At 36.0% G+C, this 24,787-nt stretch overlaps 1 protein-coding gene across 6 annotated transcripts in view; it reads left to right on the plus strand.

Annotated features, from left to right (window-relative positions):
* CFAP94 (cilia and flagella associated protein 94) overlaps positions 1 to 24,787 on the plus strand; it is a 62,730-nt gene that overhangs the window by 20,545 nt on the left and 17,398 nt on the right. For 5 of the 6 annotated variants that reach the window (XM_035028046.1, XM_035028045.1, XM_035028047.1 and 2 more), the window contains 4 exons: positions 666 to 803; positions 6,792 to 6,938; positions 9,655 to 9,758; positions 11,088 to 11,397. In XM_035028046.1, coding sequence (XP_034883937.1) covers positions 666 to 803; positions 6,792 to 6,938; positions 9,655 to 9,758; positions 11,088 to 11,397 — 699 coding nt within the window. The remainder of the gene's footprint in view (positions 1 to 665; positions 804 to 6,791; positions 6,939 to 9,654; positions 9,759 to 11,087; positions 11,398 to 24,787) is intronic. The other variant, XM_035028049.1, reaches the window with a different exon arrangement.

The following is a 24,787-nucleotide window of genomic DNA, read 5'->3' on the forward strand; positions in this document are numbered from 1 at the left end:
ACTATTTGTCAATAATAAGACCCTTGAAATTTTTATATCTTTTGACTCTGATTTAATTTTGGGGAATCTATACTGAGGAAATTATTCTAAATTAAAATAGAAAACTGAGCTTCATGGAATCTAGTGTTGCTCAAAACAGCGTAAGTTTGGAAACAATAAAGATTATTATCAGGAGAAGAAGAAAAAACTAACAATATGGCAAAAGATGATGGCGGTATAATTTTAAGCAAAAAACTGTAAGTACAATATGATTACAAATGTAGAATTTGCATAGATTACAGAATGAATGGAAGAACTCATACTAAAATGCCAATGGTGATTAACAATTAGTAACAATTTGAGAAGTGGAAATTAGCCTGTGTTGGCTTTTGTAAATATAGAAGTTATATGATTAGAGAAGAAAGCAAAACAAAACCAACTCATAAATACTGTTTTAAAAATATGACAATTACTAGAATAGTTATTTATTTAAATTATGGAAGCTTTTAAATTATTTTGATGAAGAGAATTTTATTATTTTAGAGGTATCTCAAGTAAGCAGTTAAAGTCATAGTACTTGTTGCCTAAATTGGAAAAACTAGGTTATGAGAACTGATACTTTGAAAAAAGTTATTTAATCTTTGAATTTTCATCAGTGTGAACCTTCAGACATTTTTATTCCACAGTGGAAACACTACATTCAATGTGATGGGAGTCCTGATCCTTCAAAATCCCCAGAAATTAATACTTTCATTAGCCTGTGGAAAGAGGAAACAAATGAGACTCTTGAGGAAGTGATTGCGAAGAGTAAACTAGTGCTAAATGTAGGTATTGGGATATTATTTTATAATTTTAAATTATTTAAATTACAAATTGTCTGATACTGACTCCAAAATAAAAATAAATTGAATAACTATCATACTTGCCAATTAGTAACACTACTGCTTGCTTGGCTATGCAGAAAAATTATTTGCTAATCTTTACATTTTTTTTTAACAGTCCAAGTGCATTTTATTTTATTTTTTTTAACAGTCTTTTCATTTTTTTTTATTTTTACAACTCCTTTTTAAAATTTTTTATCTTTGCCACCTTAGATATAAGGTCAACATAACATAAATGTGAAACATTATGTGTGTCTAATCCAAGCAGGAAAAAAAAATCAAGTTGCATCCATTTATGTAGATAACTTGGGGGAAAAGTGCATGATTTTATCCTGAGTTGAAATTTTCCACTATTCTATGATTCACTACAGATGTTTTTCAATGTTAACTATGTGCCAGGCACCTATCCTTTAAGGCATGAAAGTACAAAGATGAATAAGAACATAGTACCTTCTACTTATGCAAATAGGATGGACAGACTACCCTGAGGATCTACCACATTATGATACACTTAAAAATGCTAAAAACAACTTTTTTTAATGATATTTAAATTCATTGCCTACAGGCGCCTGGGTACCTCAGTCGGTTAAGTGTCTGACTCTTGGTTTTGGCTCAGGTCATGATCTTATGGATGGTGAGATTGAGCCCCACATGGCTCCGTGCTCATCAGGGAGTATGCTTGAAGATTCTCTCCCTCTCTCCCTTCCCCTACTCTAGTGCTCTATCTCGCACGCTGTCTCTCTCTCTCTCTAAAATAAATATGGGGTGCCTGAGTGGCTCAGTCATTAAGCGTCTGCCTTCAGCTTAGGTCATGATCCCAGGGTCCTGGGATCCAGCCCTGCATCGGGCTCCCTGATCAGCGGGAAGCCTGCTTCTCCCCCTCCCACTCCCTCTGCTTATGTTCCCTCTCTCGCTGTCTTTGTCTCTGTCAAATAAATAAATAAAAATCTTTAAAAATAAATAAATAAAATATATAAATCTTTTTTAAAAGATTCTATTCATTCGAGAGTGAGAGATCACGAGAATAGGGAGAAGTAGAGGGAGAGAGAGAAGCAGACTCCCCACTGAGCTAGGAGCCCAACGTGGGGATTGATCCCAGGACCTGGAGATCATGACCTGACCCAAAAGCAGACACTTAACCATTTGAGCCATCCAGGGACCCCAATAAATAAATCTTTAAAAAAAATAAATTCATTGCCTAGTTCAAAACAAAGTAAGGGAAAATCTTAAGAGGCCAATTCAGAAAAGCGGGCAAGTCTCAAAGTCAGTGGCTTCCCAGAGAGCCACTTCCCCAGAGGCTCTCTGTTAAGTCTTGGGTTAGCATTGGTTTAAAGGACCATCAGGAGGCAAAGCCTAAAGTATGTGAAAGGTGGCAAGTTGAATCAGACATTTCTTATATGGCTGGGAGCCTCCAAAAGTTATTGTGGGTAATAGGGGAAATACTCGGCAAAAGATGATACGAACTTGTTTGGCTCATCTTTAGCTTAGAGAAGGGAAACAAGAAAATTACTCTTAATCACAAGTGAATCCAAAGTAGATTGGGAGAATTTAGCAGAATATAGGAGAGATAAAGAGATGGAAAATATGAATGAGAAGTTAATAAATATGTATGATAGAGGAAAAGAGGCGAAAATACATTGAAAAGGAGTACCAGAAAGAGATGCAGAAGAATGAGGGAATGACAATATTCAAAGAGAAAATGTCTGACGTTTTTCCAGAATTGAGGAAAGATACAAACCCTCAGAGTCAAGAAACCCAACAAATCCCAAGTTAGGATGAATAGAAAAATGCACACTAGACACACCTAGATAATAATTGAAACTAGAAGGGAGGGCGCCTGGGTGGCTCAGATGGTTAAGCGTCTGCCTTCGGCTCAGGTCATGATCTCAGGGTCCTGGGATCGAGTCCCGCATCGGGCTTCCTGCTCCTTGGGAGCCTGCTTCTCCCTCTGCCTCTCTCTCTCTCTGTCTCTGTCTCTCATGAATAAATAAATAAAATCTTTAAAAAAAAAAAAAAAGAATTGAAAAAAAAAAGAAACTAGAAGGGATTCACTGCTCTTGGTCCTTTTATCTTCTAATGCTTTTTATTACAATTCCTCTCCACCTTTTTGTGTTTCTTATCACTGTGGTTTACTTCTATGTGTTGTAAAATGGAGTAACTCCAGATTCTGTTAAGCTCTTAACATGCATTGCCTAATTTGATCTGGACAAGCTTATGAGACCCATTCTACGTAAAAAGAGAGAGAAATTGTGACTTACTTAGAGTCTCCTATGAGACTTCAGATGGGTCTTACTCTTTTTTTTTTTTTAAAGGTTTTATTTATTTGAGAGAGAGAGATACAGAGCAGGAGCGGGGGGAGGGGCAGAGGCAGAGGGAGAAGCAGACTCCCCGCTGAGCAGGGAGCCCCAATGCGGGCTTGATCCCAGGACCTGAGCTCATGACCTGCGCCGAAGGCAGACACTTACCTGACTGAGCCACCCAGGCGCCCCTAACTCTGACTTTCCAAGGGCTCCATGGAGCCTCCCCCACACCATGAGGTGTTCTTGCCATTGCATATACTCTCTGCCATGCTGCCATGGCAGGATGCTGGTCTCTGATGCTCTGCAAAAGTCGAGAGAGAGTGGTAAGTAGCAGAAGTAGTAGAGGTCATCAGTGATAAGCTGGAAGTGAAATCTTCCTATTATGAGAGTGGGTTACAGAAATGGACATAATAAATAATAGGGAAAATGAAAAAAAAATAAGTAAAACAAAACAGGAGATGGGAGAAGAGAATGATCATAGCAATAGGAAACTAAAGCAGGCAGCACATGAGGAACAGAAAGAATTGGATAGCATCAATGACATGGTGAACACCAGGTTCCAAATGATCAAATTTATTTATTTGGCAAGCTCTTAAATAATACTATGGCAGGCTTTAGAAATAGTAACTTGCTGAATTCTTATAATAACCCTATGAGGTAGGCACTATTATTCCCATTTCACAAATGAGGAAGGCACAGTGATGTTGTCCAAGATCACACTGGTAGTAAGAAGTGGCTAGGATTGAAGCCCTGCATTCTGGCTTGAGTCCATACTGCACTATACCGCTATGCTGCCTCTCTTAATTTAGAAGTTTATTAGGTATTTATTATGTGTCAGTGTTCAAAACTAAATCTTGCCACAATACAGTATTAGTTGTTCCTGTGACCTTGCTGTGCCTCTTATATATACCTCCACTATACTATACTAACACTATAAATACCTCCACTCTCTTCTTGCTTGCATTCTTTTTTTTTTTTAAGATTTTATTTATTTATTTGACAGAGGGAGAGGGAGAGCACAAGCAGGGGGCATAGCAGGCAGAGGGAGAGGGAGTAGCAGGGAGCCCAATATGGGGCTTGAATCCCAGGACCCTGGGATCATGGCCTGAGCTGAAGGCAGATGCTTAACCGACCGAGCCACCCAGGCACCCTGTTTGCATGGTTTCTGAGATGTTAAATGCAATTTTTAATTTTGTTCCTCTAAAGGTACGGTGTTTTTTACTCTGGCTTCTGTGGAGACTTTCTTTATCTTTGATTTTTCTGTAGTTTGAAAATGATAAGCCTAAGTGGAGTTTTTTAGGGCATTTATCCTGCTTCGTGTTCTCTGAGTTTCCTGAACCTGTGGTTTGGCATCTAACATTAATTTAGGGAAATTCTCAGTTATTATTATTTCAGATATTTCTTTTGTTCCTTTTTCTCTTTTTTCCCCTCCCGGTATTCCCATTATGTGTATGCGACACCCTTTGTAGTTGTCCCACAGTCCTTGGATATTTCATTCTATTCTTTAAATTGTTTTTTCAGGTTTTTGTTGTCTTTGCCATTTGGTTTTCAAGGATTCTTATTGCTATGTCCTCTGGCGCAGAGATTCTTTCCTCAGCTGAGTTCAGTCTACTAATAAGCTCACCAAAGGCATTCTCCGTTCCTGTTACAGTATCCTTTGGTCTAGCATTTCAATCTGGTTCTTTCTTAGGATTTCCATCTCTCTCCTTTACATTGCCCATATATTCATGTATGCTGTCTGTTTTATCCAGTAGAACCCTTAGCATATTAATCATAGTGGTTTTAAATCCCTGGTCCGATAATTCCAACATCCCTGCCATGTGTGGTTCTGATGCTTGCTTTGTCTTTTCAGATTGTGGTTTTTGCCTTTTGGTATGACTTGTAATTTTCTCCTGATAGCTGGACATGATGTACTAGGTAAAAGGAGCTGCTGTAAGTAGGCCTTTAGTAATGGGACTGTGAGGTAAGGTGGGGAGAGGGGAAGACCTGTGAAATTAGTTCTCAGTCTTTTAGTAAAGCCTGTGTCTCTGCGTCTCTGCATCTCTGCATGGTGAACTTCACAAATGTTTTCAATTGTTTTTATTCCCTCTTAAGTGGGAGGGAATGGCTAGAGCCAGCTGGAGTTAGGTATTTTCTTTCCCCCAGGTGAGTTAGGCTCTGATAAAACTCTTGCAGCTTAGGCTCTAAGTAGTTTCCCCTGAGATCAGGCCTTGTTAAGAACAGAGTACTCTGGTGTATTTCAGAATGGTTCCTTTTCCCCTTCCTCTGCTGGAAATAGGTGGGGATTTTGCTCCTACAGTTATTATGAGAACCTGGTGGAGCATTTGGAGGTAAATCTAACAATATTGTGGGCCCTCTTGTTCCATGACTGTGTTCTCCTGGAGTTTTTAACTCTCAAGAGTTGTCTACACTGAGTCTCAATAATTTGTCATTTACAATTCACTTGGCACTGGTTTCTGCAGTGGCTTTTGCTCCTGAATATAGATCTCTCCAGTCTTGAGGGCAGGTGTTTGCCCTATCTCCTCCTCTCTTGTGGATCAAAGAGGAGTTGTTCATTTTTCAGTCTTTTGAGCTTTTTATTTGTTAGGATGGGGTCAGGTCTTCCAAACTCCTTACTTTGGTTTCCGTATCTGTAAAAACAGACATAGTAACAGTATCTAGCTCATAGAGTTATGATGAAGATAGAATGAATTAAAACGTATAAACATTTAGAACAGTTCCTGGCACATAGTAAGTGTAGGAGAGAGAAAATTCTTCTACCCTTCAAGGTCTTTCAGCTGGACTGAGAATTCAATTCATATGAGACAGGAAAATAGGAGAAAAAAGACAATTTTATTACGTGCACATGAAGACCCAATAATGAAATTGAGACCCAAAGAATTGACCAAGGCAGGCAAATTTTAGACAAAGAAACAATAGATTTGTGAGGAATTTACAGGATACGGAAAACAGGTGTTTGTGAGCTTGAATTAGTAAGGAATTTTAAGAGGAATTTGGGCTAAGGTAGTAGATTAGTAAAAAAGTAACAAGGTTTATTTCCACAGTTTTCTCTACTTGAAAGTCCATGTCTGTGGTGATAAAGATGTCTTTTCTTAGTACAGGGAGGGTATTTTTCATATGGGAGATATGTTTCCTGCTTTCAGGAGGACAGAGGAGGGTCTGAGTGTCTTTGTACCAGTTAATTCTCAAGTAGCTTCAGTTCAAAATGATCACTCTTGTGCCTTTGTGGTTCATTTGGGGGTGACCTGCCCTGGACTCCTACATAAACATTCAGTATATATTAGTAACTCTCTTCATGTCCTCCTCCTCCTCCTCATTGTTGTTATATCATTATTTCTACTGTTCCATAGTCTTAGGTATCCAAGCTGTCCCCGTTCTATTAACTTGCTAATGAAAGCTCTGTTACAGATAGTTGGGAATTCTTATAATGGAGTTTCTGGAGAAAATATTTAATTTTTCCATGATCTTAAATAATACAATAAATATAAGAAAGGATTTTTATATGTTTTACTGAAGATATGATGTGTGCCTCAATTCAAAAGTGATAGAACATCCCCTTTTCACTTTTTCTTTGACTTTTTGTCAGAAGATTATTTTTATAGTAAGTTTTTACATTGTTTTTATTTTATAGTTAATTGATAAATTGAAATTAATTTTATTGGAAACACCACCATATGATTTGGAAGATAAAAATATAGCACAGTACCAAGGATCCATTCTAGAACTGCAGGAGCTCCTTCACCTTAAGTTTAACATAGCCACAGAAATGCTCCTCAGAGTAAGTGTGGTTTTTTTTTTGCTTATAGCTTATGATTAACTTTTTTACGTGTTAAAATTTTACACTATCTGATAAAAAAAAATCCAGTATCTTTTTAATTAAAAGGCTATGGACAAGTCAACACAATAATTTGAAGCACATGTATTTATCCAGATTTAACAGTCGTAAATATTTCTAAAAAAAAAACATAATCAGTATAGTTAAAGTCTAGTTTTTCTTTAAGATTTTATTTATTTATTTGAGAGGGGAGAACACAGAGGGAGAGTGAGAGGGGGAAGCAGACTCCTCACTTAGAGCCCGACGTGGGGCTCGGTCCCAGGACCCTGGGATCATGACCGGAGCCGAAGGCAGACGCTTAACGACTGAGCCACCCAGGCACCCCCAAAAGATAAATTTATTAAAAAAAAAAAATCAACTTTATTTATTTATTTATTTATTTGACAGACAGAGAGAGAGACAGTGAGAGAGGGAATACAAGCAGGGGGAGCGGGAGAGGGAGAAGCAGGCTTCCCACCGAGCAGGGAGCCCGACGTGGGGCTCGATCCCAGGACCCTGGGATCATGACCGGAGCCGAAGGCAGACGCTCAACGACTGAGCCACCCAGGCCCCCCTTTTTTTCTTATACTTGCTAAGGTTTAGTAGGATCACTATGAAAATAAATTCACAAAACTTTATATGTTAAACATTCCCTACTCTAGGTAAATCGACAAAGATCGTAATTATTGGTAGTCACTGTATTTTCCCCAAATACCTTGTCATTAATGATAATATCCATATAACTGTAAAATCACTATTATACCTTAGGAAGTAATAATTCCATAATCTAATGTCCAGTCCATATCTAAATTTTGCCTAATATCCTATCCCATGAATGTCTTCTATGGCTGTTTTTGTTTTATTTTGCTCTTTAAATCAGAAAACAACCTAAAGTCACACTTTTTTTTTTTTGTCTGTTTTACCTTTTGGTTTATTTTGGTCTCTGTATAGCCTTGGTAGAAATATGTTCTAATTACAAAAAGAACTGCAAAGAAGGCTTAAACTTCACTAAATTTATTGTTAGTAGTAATATTCATAATGTAATTTTGGAACTATTTTATTTATATTGTAAGAAAAGCAAGGAAATGTATTACAATTTTTAGTAATCAAGATTATTTTAAGAGAAAAAGATACAGTATGTAAAAGAAAAGATTAGAAAAATACTGTAATGTTAAATTTGAAATGGAAATATCAGTATGAACCAGATTTCTTTTTAATCCATAAAAATGGAACCAGGTCTAGTTGGGGTAAACAGCCAATTCCAGGTCTGGAGTAGGGTAAGTGAAAGATGAGGTTGAGTTATCTTGTGCTCTAGAAAGCAAATAAATGCTCAGAGACAAATGGAGTCGTATCCAAAGGGAGAGAACTAGCTTAAAGGGGCTCCCACTGGTCAAATTTGGAATAATTTGAATATCATAAAGAATAATTATAATTGATTATAGACCATTGAATAAATAAAAATCCGTGGGTCTAAAGTGATACTCCAAAAAAGGAAGGGGGAAAGGGGGGGTGGAGGGAAAGAACAGTTCTTTATAGAAGAATGCTATCTGATAAATGTAGAAGGAATTGTCAGTTAGAAAATCACCATTTTTTAATCCTCAATGTAATAAATGATAAGGATCATTTTCACTTAAATAATTAGGTGAAAAGTTGTTCAGGAACACATGATTCTCATAGTGCTAAAGTATTAGACCACAGATTACTTACTGATTGGGGAAAAGTGTACTTCACAACTGGGAGATATGGGTACTTATCACCTTAACCAAGTGATCAAGTCCACATTGTTAATAGTGGGACATCATATGCCTCCTGATAGGATGCAACATATAGAATACAACATAACCTACAATGCCTTCTTGCCAAAAATAATTAAGCCTACCTAGACCTAACTTTCAAAAAATAAAGGGGATAGAAGAGCAAGTTAAGCAATACCATGAGGAATCAGATAAATTCACAATGTGGAACAGTTCTATAAGACAACTATTCTGAACACTTCCAAAGTGAATGTCACAGGAGGAAAAAAGTGTGGGGGATCAATTGCTTTTTAAAATATACAATAAATTCAATCTCCAATATTTCTAAGTTTTTATATTATGGCAACTAAATACATACAATATTGACTTAGTTAAGCCATTTAAGAGAGTTAATATGCATCAAGCTATATTAGTCTTTATTAAAACATTCTTAAGAACATCCTTAAATTGTGTTTAATGTTGGATATCAAGTATTGGACTAGTAAAACATGACCCATCTGGATTTCATAAACTGGATATTTTGTTTTCTAAACTTGATGATATTCAGAAATAGACTAACTTTTGTAGTAGCATGATCTACATTTTAATAAGGTACAGGTAAAGAAGCATGTGAATAGTTAAAATCATGATAATGTTAAAATTGAGAAGGGTAATATAATAGTAATCCTGGGAATATAGGAGCAACTTTAATCCTTAGACACAGTAAGAGAAACTGATTGGAAAGGTGAAGAACATTTAATTAGGTTAAATACATTTATATCATTAAGAGAATTTTTTAAAACAATTTTTTTGTTATTTTGATACTTTTACCCAAATTACTCTTTTTAAGTAACGAATCTAACACCTGAGTGATGAAATAACTCCTCTAAATTGCATAGCTTATGAGGCCTCTCATCTTTTATAATGTTTTCTTTTTTCTCTTATAGCAAGCTAGTACATTAGCAGATCTGGACAGTGGAAATATGGAAAAAGTCATTCAAGATGAAAATGTAACTCTATATGTGTGGGCAAACCTCAAGAAGAATCCAAGGTATTCCTGTGGGTGATACTATAGGTCAAAAGACATTGGGAGTCACATCATGATGACCAGGCAGATGCCTGTTGTATACTAGGATGGTATACTTGGGAAGAAACCTATGTTAGGAAGTCAGCCAACTGGGGTTTGAATCACAAACCTGCTATTTGTCTACCTTAGGCAAGTTATTTTCAGCTAATAACATCTTTCTGAGAAATGATAGTGGTAATGATAATTTCATGATCACTTCTTCTGTTTAATCTTCAGTATTTCAAATTAATTGAGTTAGTATGGCAGTGAGTTTTAGGGAAAAATTACCAAAGTAAAAGGAGGCCTAGGTTCTGGTCCCATATGACTGGTCATATGACAATGGAAAGAATTGGAGTTTAATTTTGATATTTAGTAACAGGAAGGGACAAAATATTTTCCAAGTTACATTTGCTGTAAAATACTCTGTCCTTTAAATCTAATGAGACAATATAATAATATAACCCTTTTCATTGTAAAATGTGTTACATATAGAAGAGTAAAAAATTAATCTGTATAATTTTAAAAGAAGTAAAATGAATAGCCCTGTATTAGCTACTCAGATTTAAGAAGAGAATTAGATGGTGTGTTTTTACTAATATAGTGAATAGTAGAGGCAGAAACAAGTTTTGTTTTATCTGAGAGTGATAGTGAGGGGGGTTGCAGGGATGATGAGTTCAACGTTGGACCTGTTCAGTTTGAAATACTTAAGAAATATCAAAGTACAAATGTCTGAAGGCATTAAAAAAAATCTGAGTTGGAGATCTATTTTGAGGAGACATCATATAGATCAGTAGTTTTTAACTCTTGGGGAATCATAGACTCTTACGAACTTATTATATGTACTCATCATAGGTAAGGGCATTTTTGGACTTCTTAAAACCCATTCAGGGATGCCTCTTCCCCTGCCAACCCATCCCAGGAAACATAGAACTCGTGTTGAAAACTGATAACGTAAGTTATGATTCAGGCATCAAAATAATATCCAGGGAGACTGTAGAGGGAAGAAGAAAGAGGGCCTGGATAGAGAGTGGAATAATGTCAACATTTAAGGGACAGTAGGAAAAAGGCCATACAGAGGAAACAGAGAAGGACCTGCCAGAGATGAAAGAGAAGAGTATGGGGTCATAGATCCCAAGAGAGTGTTTTGAGAAGGATTACATTAGCAACTGGGTCCAAATGCTGCAAAGCAAGCAAGTATGCATCAGGACTCCAAACTTTGGCAAAATTCGAGTGGAGAGAAATACTGCTTAGGTATAAATTCTCAACAGACTCAGTTTTTTAGGATCTCATCCTTTTTGTTAAAATTATTAACAGGTACAAAAGTGTCAGATTCTCTGAAACACAAATTGGATTTGAAATTCCAAGGATTTTAGCAACAAGTGACATTGCTCTACGCCTCCTACATACACACTATGACCATGTCACACCACTGCGCCCTGTTCCAACATCATTACAAGAACATACTGCCACAGTAACTCACTTTGTCAAGGATGAAGTTCAGAATGAAGAAGCAGCAATCAGCAGAGAGCTCCAAGAAGAGGGTAAACAACGAGAAAATGAGTCTAACTCAGTTCAGGAAGAAGAAACAAAATTTGAGGAAGAAGGTGATAGTGAAGTACAAATGGTAGGACACATTTTTTAAACGTATACATTTTTTCTTCGTGTAATAGGTGTTATTAGATTCCCTTGGAGCATTCTTAAGATTTTTTCCTAAACAACCAGAAGTTGTCTGAAAGCCGCTTTCTTGCCAATGGCTCATTTTTGAATGTGTATATTTTCTTCTTGCCTTCTGTTAATAGTCACTATTCATAGTTGAGCCTGTTGCTTCAACATCCTAAAGTTCAGCACAGGAATTGCTCAGTTATATTTTAGGGACATGCCTGAACAACTTTGAAGCAAATTTAATTTTTATATATTGTATTTCAAACTCACTTAAGGGAACTTGCCATTATATGGAAACTTGAGGTAAATACTTTCACAAACTGAAGGATTATCTTACATTACTTTCTTAGCTTTTGGTTTTGTAAGAAAGAATTTTGTAAAGTACAGTTGATTTTCTTAAAGTATTGTACTGCTGTCTTAAAACTTAAAACTTGTCTTAAAACTTAAAACATCTTTAGACATAATAACATATTTGGGTAATTTAATAATCATATTCCTTTAGTCATTTTCTGTTCTTTTCTATTTCTGGGATTTTCAAGCTGCTTACTTATTATGTTAGTATTAATTGTCTCTTTAGACTTTTTCAGAACTAAGCATCTTTTTTGTTTGGCCATAAACAATCTGCATTTTAAGAAGAACCAGAAATAGTAGGTTTTCCTATAAGTGCCTAAGACATGATGTGTATTGTTTTTTTGGTTTATTTTCTTTAAACACAGGGAAGGGTTAAGAATTGGATTGAATATAAATTTGAAATCAGAATACGAATTATTAAATAATCTAAGAATATATTTAATTGAAAAATTCCATTTTAAATATTACAGCAGAATAAAAAATTATAGATTCTTCAGCAATATAGAAAATGGATATGACATAATGACCAATACAAAGAATAGTATTTAGAGTATGATTACAACCATGTAAAAATTAAAAGGAGTAGAGGAGCAGAACCCAGAAACCTGTATATAGCTGATACTTTAGAGAGGTGGGACATAATTTGCTCTTTAAAAATTTGTCACTTAAAAAAAAAATTCGTTGAGCAATCCAATAGCTTTTAAAATAAAAAAATTGATTTTATCTCTCAGGTAGCATGGTAGCTTCACTAGATAGAGTTCAACAATATTTACAGTTCTCCTGCCTTTTCTAAACACATTGGATGATTGCTCTCCTCACCCCCCTGAAGTTAGGCATGACTAAGACTTGCTTTAACTAATAAGATGTGAGTGGAAGGGACATACTGATTTCTAAGGTGGGGAGGAATAAGGAATGAGTAAATGGGCCCTGGACTTCACAATAATTAAATATGCAGTAAAAAACAAAATGAAAACCCATTAGCTTAAAATTAGACAGGATTTGTGGTTGAACATTCATGAAAACAGAACAAATTAAAAACAAGGTAACAAAATCGTTGAATGAAAAATGTGTCTAAAAATGTTTGGCCTTGATCTGATTCAAAATATTGGATAATTTCTCCCCCCTCAAGTTCCTTGATTATAATTAATATTTAATGAAAACACACCAACATTTTATTCAAGAATTTCACATTATTTGAAAATTGTGAAATATTTAATTAGAAAACATAACTTGATAGATTACTTGAATTGACATGGCTAACAATTCTTTCTTATGCACGTGTCTGTTAAAATGGCCTTATGCAGTGATAATTTATTATAGTTCTGTTAATGTTGGAAATAATTTTATATTAAAAATATAAGTCTATAAATGCACTGTAATACGGAACAGTGCAATTACAGATTTTTCAAGGTCTGTCATTCGTTACAATAAGGAGCTATTTCCTTTACTCTCAACTAGCGAGCTCAAAGCTACCCCAAACTAAGCTTTCCTCAGTTCAAATGGCTCTTACCAATGTGTTTACATTTGTTTTTTCCATTATTATTTAATGCTTTATTGAACAATTTCAACTTATAACGATAACTAAAGGTATGCCAATGGCTAATGTTGATAATGCCACAAAAGTACGCCCAGGAAAAGCATTCTACCCAGTGGTAAAATGCATGTTTCGTGGAATATTGAAGCTGTCCTCAACTAAATAGTCTAGGAAACTCAGAGTAAAGATCAGCAGGCAATGAGTGATATGGAATAAATAGTTTTATTTTATGAAACTTCTCCACAGCCTGGGAAGCTTGACCAACAGTTGTGTGAATGGTAGACAGGGAAACGTGGCTGGAGGAAACTCTACTATCAGGGGATTTCAAAAGAGAAAATTGCCCAAAAGATGAGTAACATTAATTCACTTAGCGCCCCTACTTTCCAGGAACCAAAACTCGTATCACACCAAACAGGCAGTGTGTATAGAAGCTTATGCATGTGTGCTCTATCATCCTTCCAAAAACCCCACAGCATTCTGAGAAAGTTTATATGAGCTCCACAGAAGCAGAAGGATCCCACAGTAATGGTTAAGTGTGCCAAGGCAGGAGGGAAAAGCCATCTCCTGTGCTGAGGGAGGATTGGTGGGGCGGGATCAGGCCCGGGGAGCAGGAACTGCTTGGAGTGAAGAATCCCCCAGGCCCTTGATGTGCTATGCTGGGTAGGAAAGGAGAGAGAGCAGATTTTAACAATGGTCAGCTGGGCCTATTCTTGCTACCAATTCTGAACAGTGTAAACCACTTTTTGTAAGTGTGAGTAGCCTGCAGAGGGCAAAAAGCACTGGATATATAAAGAGAATCAACAGCTCAAAAAAGGAGGACAAAGATAATTTGATGGAATTTGGGGGGGGGGGAAGTAAAAGAAAGGATGGAAAGAAGTAAGAGTTTCAAATTCTGTATAGAAGTTCCAGAAATTGAGAAGGGAAAGGATGGGTTTAATATAATGATTGCCTTGGGATTTGAAATTTTTATTTATATTTCACTCTACAGATTAAAAAAATTAGTTTTAAATATAAAAACAAACTAATCAAAACTCAGAATGATACAAATATATGAGGAGAACATAGGAAGTTATTTTATTATCTTTACAAAAAGGTCTTTCTTATCAGTGCATTAAAATCAAGACCATAAAAGGAGACTGGATTCAAACATTTGTATAGCCAAATAAACCTCTCTATGAAGAAAGTTGAAAGATGATGAAATGAGAAAACTAAACATATAAAACAAGGGATTAATATTTTAATATAAAGAGCTCTTACAAATTGGTAAGATAATTTCCTAATGTAAAATTAGGCAAAGGACCCGAGTAGGCAGATGAAAGGAGAAGTGCAACTAGCCAATGAAAAAATGAAAAGCTACAGAATCAAGTAAGTGATCAAATTAGAAGCAACATTATACCCTGTCTTCTTACATTGAGCATGAGGGGGAGAAGGCATTTTCACTTACTGTTGTTAGAAATGTAAATTTGTACAATCTTTCTGAAGTGCAGTTTGGTACTATGTAAATGTACCCATTTTAATTTTAGTAATATGAAATAATAGGACAAGTAAATAAAAATGTGCTACATGTTTATTGAGATATTTTTACAGTAGCAAATATAGTCCACAGAGTGATTATCAAATAGTCAACAGTCAAATATTAGTAGCCATTCAAAATGATATTTTTATTTTTTCTTAATTTTAAATTATTGAAATAAAATTGACATACCTATTAGTTTCAGGTGTACAACATAATCATTTAATATCTTTACTATGAAATAATTACCACAATAAGTCTAGTTAACATCCATCATCACACATAGTTACAAATATTTTCTTCTTGTGATGAGAACTTTTAAGATCTCTCTTAGCAACTTTCAAATATACAGTACAGTATTACTAGTTACAGTCACCATGCTGTACATTACATCCCCAGGACTTGTTTTATACCTGGAGTTTTTTTACCTTTTAGCCATCTTCACCCATTTTACTCCCCCCCCACCCCCAATCTCTGGTAACTGCCAATCTCTTCTCTGTGTTTGACTTCGTTTTTGTTTTTGTTTAGCTTCCACATATAAGTGAGATCATCTAATACTTGTTTTTCTTTGACTTATTTCACATAATGCCTTCAAGGTCCATCCATGTTGTCACAAATGGCAAGATTTCCTTTTTTTTTTTTTTGGCTTAATACTCATTTGTGTATATATACCATGTTTTCTTTATCCATTCATCCATCAGTGAACACTTAACATTGCATCTATGTCTTTAACTACTATAAATAATGCTGTAGTGAACATGGAGGTGCATATATCTTTTCAAGTTAGTGTTTTTATTTCCTTTGGATAAATACCCAAGAGTGGAATTACTGGATCATATGGTAGTTCTATTTTTAATTATTTTGAGGAAGCTCCAGACTATTCTCCATAGTGGCTGCACCAATTTACATTCTCACCAATAGCTTTTATCTTTTTGAAAATAGCTATCCTAACTGGTAAGAGGTGATATCTCATTATGGTTTTGATTTGCATTTCTCTGATGATTGGTGATGTTGAGTACCTTTTCATGTACCTGTTGGCCTGTTTCATGTACCTAATTGTCTTCTTTGGAAAAATGTCTACTCAGATCCTCTGCCCATTTTTATATTGGATTGTTTTTTACTATTGAGTTATGTAGATTCTTTATATATTTTGGATAGTAACCCCTTATCAAATATATGATTTGCAAATATTTTCTTCCATTTGGTAGGTTGCCTTTTCATGTTGTTGATTGTTTCTTCTGTTCTACAGAAGCTTTTTAGTTTGATGTAATTCTACTTATTCATATTTGCTTTTGTTGCCTTTGTTTTTGGTCACCAAGACTAATGTCAAGGAGTTTACCACCTATGCTTTCTTCTAGGAGTTTTATGGTTTTAGGTTTTACGTTGAAGTCTTTAATCCATTTTGAGATCATTTTTTTAAGGATTTTATTTATTTATTTGAGAGAGAGTGTGAGAGAGAGCACATGAGAGGGGGGAGGGTCAGAGGGAGAAGCAGACTCCCTGCCAAGCAGGGAGCCCAATGCGGGACTCGATCCAGGGACTCCAGAATCATGACCTGAGCCGAAGGCAGTCGCTTAACCAACTGAGCCTCCCAGGCGCCCTATTTTTAGATAATTTTTGTGTATGATGTAAAGTGTTCCAGTTTTGGGGTGCCTGGGTGGCTCAGTCGTTAAGTGTCTGCCTTTGGCTCAGGTCATGATCCCAGGGTCCTGGGATCGAGCCCCGCATCGGGCTCCCTGTTCTGCAGGAAGCCTGCTTCTCCCTCTTCTATTCCCCCTGCTTGTGTTCCCTCTCTCACTATGTCTCTGTCAAATAAATAAATAAAATCTTTAAAAAAAAATAAAGTGTTCCAGTTTTATTCTTTTACATATGGCTGTCCAGTTTTCCCAGCACCATTTATTGAAGAAACTGGTCTTCTCTCATAGCATATTCTCAGGTCCTTTTTTTTTTTTTTTTTTTAAGATTTTATTTATTTGACAGAGAGAGACACAACGAGAGAGGGAACACAAGCAGGGGGAGTGGGAGAGGGAGAAGCAGACTCCCAGCCAAGCAGGGAGCCTGGTGCGGGGTTCGAACCCAGGACCCCAGGATCATGACCTGAGCTGAAGGCAGACGCTTAATGACTGAGCCACCCAGGCGCCCCTCTCAGGTCCTTTTCATAAATTAATTGACCAGGCATGGATGGGTTTATTTCTGGGCTCTATAATCTGTTCCATTGACATATGTGTTTGTTTTATGCCAATATAATACTGTTTTGATTACTATAGCTTTGTAATATAATTTTAGATCAGGACATGCAATGCCTCAGCTTTGTTCTTCTTTCTTAGGATTGCCTTGGCTATTCACGGTCTTTTGTGGTTCCATACAAATTTTAGGATCATTTGTTCTATTTCTGTAAAAAATGTTATTGGAATTTTGATAGGAATCATACTGAATCTGCAGATTGCTTTGGGTAGTATGGACTTTTTAACAATATTAATTCTTTCAATCCATGAGCATAGAAGATCTTTCCATTTATTTGTGTTTTTAATTTCTTTTATCAGTGTTTTATAGTTTTCAGTATATGGGTCTTTTACTTGGTTAAATTTATTCCTGGTATTTTATTCTTTTTGATAGAATTATAATTGGATTGTTTTCTTGATTTCTCTGATAGTTTGTTTTAGTGTATAGAAATGCAACTGATATTTGTATGTTGAGTTTGTATCCTGCAACTTTACTGAATTTGTTGATAAGTTCTAACAGGTTTTTGGTGTAGTCCTTAGTGTTTTCTATATATAATATCATGTCATCTGCAAATAGTGGCATTTTTACTTGTTCTTTTGCTTGACTAATTGCCCTGGCTAGGGCTTCCAATACTATGTTGAATAAAAGCGGTGAGAGTGGGCATCCTTGTCTTGATCTTAGAGGAAAAGCTTTCAACTTTTCAGTGTTGGGTATGATGGTTGGGAGCTTGTCATATATGGCCTTCATTATGTTAAGGTACATTCCCTCTATACCTACTTTGTTGAGAGTTTTTTTCAAAAATGGCTGTTGAGGGCGCCTGGGTGGCTCAGTTGGTTAAGCGACTGCCTTCGGCTCAGGTCATGATCCTGGAGTCCCCGGGATCGAGTCCCACATCGGGCTCCCTGCTCAGCGGGGAGTCTGCTTCTCCCTCTGACCCTCCCACCTCTCATGCTCTCTCTAGATCTCATTCTCTCTCTCAAATAAATAAATAAAATCTTTAAAAAAAAAAAAATGGCTGTTGAATTTTCCCAAGTGCTTTTTCAGCATCTACTAAGATAATCATATGATTTTTATCCTTCATTTTTGTTAGTGTGCTATATCACATTGATTTCTGGATATGAACCATTCTTGTATCCCTATAATATATCCTACTTAATCATAGTGTATGACCCTTTTAATGTATTGTTGAATTCACTTTGCTAATATTTTGTTGAGGATTTTGCCGCTATGTTTATCAGGAATATTGGCCTATAATTTTCTTGTGGTGTTCTTGTCTGGTTTTAGTATCAGGGTAATGCTGGTCTTGTAAAATGAGTTTGGAAATGTTCCGTTTTATTCCGTTGTTTGAAAGACTTTGAGAAGGATTAGAATTAATTATTCTTTAAATATTTGGTAGAATTCATCAGTGAAGCCATCTGGTCCTGGATTTTTGTTTGTTAGGAGGTTTTTGATTACTTATTCAATTTCCTTACTAGCAATTGATCTGTTCAGATTTTCTGTTTCTTCAAGATGCAGTCTTGGCAGGTTGTATGTTTCTAGGAATATCCATTTCTTCTGGGTTTGTATATTTTGTTAGTGTGTAATTGTTCAGAGTAGTCTCTTATGATCCTTTGTATTTCTGTGGTATCAGTTGTAATGTCTCCTCTTTCATTTCTGATTTTATTTATTTGTTTCTTGGTGAATCTAGCGGAAGTTTTGTCAATTTTGTTTATCTTTTTAAAAAATAGCTCTTCTATTGATCTTTTCTATTGTTTTCTTAGTCTCTACTTCATTTATTTCTGTTCTGATCTTCGTTATTTACTTCTAATTTTAGGCTTCATTTGTTCCTTTTCTAGTTCTTTGAGGTATAAAGTTAGGTTGTTTATTTGGAATCTTTCTTGTTTCTCAATACAGGCATTTATTGCTATGAACTTTTCTTTTACAACCCCTCTTGTTGCATCCCTTAGGTTTTAATAATGTTGTGTTTCTATTTTTATTTGTCTCAAGGTATTTTTTTTAAATTTCTCTATTGATTTCTTCTTTGACCCATTGGTTGTTCAGTAGCTTGTTGTTTAATCACCACGTATTTGTGAATTTTCCAGTTTTCTTCTTGTAATTGATTTCTAGTTTCATAACATTGTGGTTGGAGAAGATGCTTGATATGATATCAGTTTTCTTAATTTTATTAAGACTTATTTTGTGGTCTAACATATGCTCTATCTTGGAGAGTGTTCCATGTGCACTTGAGAAGAGTGTGTATTCTGTTGCATTTGGATGGAATGGCCTGTATATGTCTGTTAAGTCCATCTGATCTAACATATTATTTAAGGAAGGCCAGTGTTTCCTTATTGGTTTCTGTCTGAAAGATCTAATAATTGATGAAAGTGGGGTATTAAAGCCCCCTACTATTATTGTATTGCTGTCTATTTCTCCCTTTAGATCTGTTAATAATTGCTTTCTATATTTAGGTGCTCCTATGTTGGGTACATAAATATTTATGTTATATGTTTGTGTTAGATTGACCCCTTTATCATTATGTAATGACTTTTATCTCTTATTAGTCTTTATCTTAAAGTCTTTGTCTGATAAAAGTGCAGCTACCTTATCTTTGGTTTCGGTTTGCATGGAGTATTTTTTTCCATCCCTTCACACAGTGTGTGTGTGTCTTTACATCTGAAGTGAATCTCTTTTAGGCAGCCTATGGATAGGTCTTCTTTTTTTATGATTTAGCCACTCTGTGTCTTTTGATTGGAGAATTTAGCTGGTTTACATTTGAAATAATTATTGATAAGTATTTACTTATTGACATTTTGTTCGTTGTCTTCTAGTAATTTTGTAAGTCCTCTGTTCGTTCTTCTTTTCTTGCTCTCTTCCTTTTGATTGATTCCTTGATTTGTGGTGGCATGCTTCGATTCTTTTCTCTTTAATCTTTGTGTGTCTATAATAAGTTCTGTGCTTTGTGGATACTGTGAGGCTTACATAAAACAATATATTTATTTATATTATATTACATATTTATAACAGTCTATTTTAAGTACCTGATAACATTTTAAGTTTGAACACATTCTAGAGGTCTATATTTTTACTCCCACCATGTTTGATGGTTTTGATTCTCACCAATTACATCTTTTTATCTTGTGTATTCCTTAACAAATTATTGTAGTCATAGTTACTTTTACTACTTTTCTATTTTGACCTTTATAGTGGTTTTATGAGAAAATGACTCACTATCTTTACCACATTAATTATTCTGAATTTTACTATATATTTACCTTTACCAGTGAGACTTCTACTTTCTTGTTTTTACTGTTATTAATTAATACCCTCTTGTTTCAGTTTGAAGAAGGCATTTTAACATTTCTTATAAGGCTGGTCTAGTGGTGATGAACTCTTACCTTTTGCTTGTCTGGAAAGCTCTTTATCTCTCCTCCAGTTCTGAATGATAACTTTGCCAGTTATCATTGTGGCAGGTTTTTTTTTTTTTTTTTTTTTTAGCACAGTAAATTGTGACACTCTCTTCTGGACTGCAAACTTTCTGCTGAAAAAAATCTGCTCACTGTTTTATGGGGACTACCTTTTATGTCATGAAATATTTTTCTCTTGTTGCTTTTCAGATTCTTTCCTTGTCTTTTACTTTCGACACTTTAATTATAATGTGTCTTGGTGTGGGTCTCTTTGGGTTCATCTTTTTTGGAACTTTCTGGGCTTCCTGGATCTGGATGTCTGTTTTCTTCCCCAGGGTCAAGGAAGTTTCCAGTCATTCTTTCTTCAAATAAGTTTTTTACCCCCTTCTCTCCTCTCCTTCTGGGACCCCTATAATGTGAATGTTGGTCTGTGTAATGTTTGTAAGTCTCTAAAGCTATCTCCACACTTTCTCTCTCTTTCTCGGCTTTGATTGGATGAATCCCACTGCCCTGTCTTTGAGTTTATTAATTGTATTTTTCAGTTCATTTATTGTATTCTTTAGCTCTATTACACTCTTGTATTTTTCTATCTCTTCGTTGAAAATCTCACTTTGTTCATCCCTTCTTTTCATCATGGTGAGTATCTTTATGACCATGGTTTTGAACCTTTATCAGATAAACCACTTATTTTCAGTTCAGTAAGGTCTTTTCTGAGGTTCTTTCCTTTAGAATATATTCCTTTGTTTCTTCATTTTACTTGACTCTCTGTGTTGGTTTCTGTACATTAAACAGCCACCTTTCCCAGTCTTGGAGTGGCCTCATGTAGCAGATAAAATGTATCATTCAACCCTGCCCTAGCTCTTCATTGTCTCTTGATCTTTTGTGATTGTCCAAAGCAGCCTACTTTATTTTTGGTGGCTCTCAGTAGTTGAGTTTCCCAAAGTCTCAGTCAGCAACCTAGGTTTAGGCTAATTGGAACCCAGGCCTTCGGGCAGCAGCTTTTAAAGTATGCAAATATACATCTTTCAAGGGACTACTGGAAGAAGGATATTTTTGTTTGCTCCCTCTGAGCTAAGCCCTGGGGTGATAGCCAGTTAAGACTGTTTCTTTCTTTGCAACTGTTTTGTTGCACTCATGAATACAAGCCCCATTGGCCACCATCCCCAGGCAATCAGAAGGTGTCCCCTGGGCAGCAGCCACAAAAACCGGGGAACTAGGGCACCAGGCATGTGTACTAACTCCCCTCTGCTAAATACTGGTGCTCTAGAGCCTGGGGGGGGGGTGCGGGTCAGAGAGACCCCCCATTGCAGTCTCTGGGGAGGATTACAGTTGGCCCTTAGATGTGTTTTTAATTAGGAGCCTGCCCCTCAGGCCACAGCTATTTAGATAAAGTTAATAAGCCTCTTTCACAAAAAGACTAAGCTCCTGGGTCTTTTGCCTCTCTGCTGTGCCCTGGGGATGGTGGCCAGTTAAGAACCCTTTCTATATTTGTTATAGCCCTGTGGGACTCTTGTATGTGAGCCCTGCTGGTCACCAGAGCCAGGCAATCTAAAGGTGTCCCTTTGGGAGGCAGCTGCAAAAATCACACGCAGAAAAAGGTTACAAGCTCCTTTCTGGGAGATACTGGAATCTGGAGCAGATTGGACAGAGGGAGAACACAGAGAGAGTGCCCACTGGCTTCTGTTTTTGAAGAGGAATTCAGTAGGCCCTAGATGTGCGTTAAATTAGATGCCTGGCCCTCAGGCCTGTACTTTAAGATAAGCAAATAAGCCTCTTTAACAGAAAGGGTGATTTTCAGTCAGCGGCTTCTGCACTAGGCCCTGCGGATGGTAAGTCTTGCACAGGAACCTTTTAACTCTTTCTCAGCTTGCTATAGCCTTGTGGGTTTTGTGGACACAAGCCCCACCGGCTGTCAAAGCTAGGTATTTTAGGGGCTGGTCTCTCAATTGCAGGTTTTAAAAGTTAGGGTGCTAGATAGGGGGTTCAAATACTTCAGTCCTCAGAGAGAAGATGGTGTTTATGTATTCCCTCCTGATTGTGGGTCACTGCAGGGAGGTGGGATTCATGGCAAGATTGTATCTCAGCCTTTCCTACCCACTTTGATGTGGGTTTTTTCTCATTCACCCAATGTGTGGGAGTCACTCAGCTAGTTTTGGGCTCCCCACTCCCCGCCTGGCCCCAGAGGAAACTGTTCATATGTAGCTGTAGTTTTGATGTGTCTGTGGGAGGAGGTGGGTTCAAGATCCTCCTACATCACCATCTTGAACTGGAATCTATATACTTTTATATAGAAAGATACCAAAAATGTATTGTTAAGATACTTACTCAAGTTACAAAACGGTATTAGCCATAGGATTCTGTTTTGTGAGGGGATTTTTGTTACTCATTAATGCATAGAAAAAAAATCTGGAAGCCTTGTCACCAGAGTGGCCATTTTGGTGGTCAGGTGTAGGGAGTGTGAGAAAGGTGAGATGATTCTATATTATCAGTGATTTTAAAAATTTCTTTACTCTTCTGTATTGTTTGCATTTTCAATAAGCAAGTCCTGAACACACTTTTCTTTTTTTTCACACATTCCTTTTCTAATAGAAAATGAAACAATATATTTCCTTTTTTTATTTTAAAGGGAGAAAGTTCATAAGACTCTGTGATGTCCCATTTGCTATTTTGTCATTGTGAAATTCTCTTCCACCCATCATCCTTGTCAACTGCACCTAACTTCTCTTTGTCTTTAAAGACTTAACCTTAAATTTTACCTCCATAGAGTTTTCCCCTTCAGACTAAATTAGATGTCTCTACTCCATTCTTATTCTGTTTAATTATCAGAATTCTTAACCTTAAACAATAATTATGATCTTGAGGACAAGAATATCTTGACAGAGTTTGTATTTACTATAAGCACAGGGCCTGGTACATGATAGGGGCTCAAAGAACGTTTATTTGTGAATGAATGTATGGTTAAGTGATTAAAAGTAGGCCCTGACTTAAGTCTGATTTGTTGTGAACAACCTACATAAAAGAACAGCCACCCGTATCAAGGAATCAGCACTATCCACATTTAAGTTATTCTGTATTAGAGATGCTTAAGACCCTTTCAATTACAGTTGAGTGTGCTGGGAACCACTTATACTATGTTTAGGGAGTCTTAAAGCTTGTCGGTAGAGATTCTTGGGACCCTGTCCTCAGCAGTTCTGATCCCTGTAGTGATCTGACGTAGTAAAAGTGGTGATAGGGAGGCTTCACTTCCACCACAACGCCTCCGGAAGTGTGCCCCTTGCAGTCCATTTGGAACTCAGAATGAATTTGAAGCAATATATATGAAGGGCAATTAGGTTTGTATTCCTATATAATCACAGCAGTATAGGGACTATCATAACCCTAAATGTCAGCCACAACATTGTCTTGTTTGGCAAGGGTATTCTAAATTTTTTTAATTGGCATGTAAATTTCATGAAATTTAACTTGCATATGTCTGTGTACATGAGTTTGTTTAAGTGTATGTGTGTATTAGGGACTACCTGTAACATCAGTAGGAAAACTTAGTATATTTTGGCTTTAGAGGAAGAGACTTCTTTATTTTTACAACTTTCTTTTTTCATTTAGGGTAAACTGCTTACCTTTAAAATTTTAGGTTGGCATATTTTAATATAAATATATTTCCCCTTTTTAATGAATTTGGAAGCTGATTGCAAGACAAATTATTAGTATAATAATGCAGGAATTACCCAGAATATCCGAGTTGTATGTGATACGTGATATGATCACAAATAACAAGTATTTAGCACCTTGTTAAAAATATTAAATCTCTTAGAAGATGATCCATATTTTTTTTCATAGGTCTGTTAAGAACTTTGCCACTAGGGGGCTCTTAATACCATATTTTTAGTTAATTTAAATGTGTAATAATAATAATACAATAAAATTATAGGTATTGGGTAATATTGTCTTCCCAATTTATATATCTTAGAAAATTTTTAGAAAAGTCTAGTTGCCATACATTTATGAGAAATGTTTTTTTAAAAAGATGATAATCACCTTCAGAAATATTGTAGTGATTTAAGGGGCATGCATGATATATGGGCCTTTGAACTTTTTAAAGTTCAAGTTAAAAATAGTCTTTGTCTTTAAGATACTCTAAAAAGATACAAAATTTAACAAATATGAGTAGATATATATAAAACATTACTAAGTACCTTCTATAGGAAATTCAACATGATCTTTATTTTCAATGAACTAACAATCTCGTGGAGAACAGTAACAGTTACCATATATTCTGATATGTGCAATGAGAGAGATTATGGATGGGAGTTAAGAGATCACATTTAATCCAAAAGAAAGAGTGAATAGA

This window comes from Mirounga leonina, unplaced genomic scaffold, assembly GCF_011800145.1.
Source record: "Mirounga leonina isolate KUSES-001 unplaced genomic scaffold, KU_Mleo_1.0 Mir_201, whole genome shotgun sequence".
In the NCBI taxonomy this organism is placed as follows: Eukaryota; Metazoa; Chordata; class Mammalia; order Carnivora; family Phocidae; genus Mirounga; species Mirounga leonina.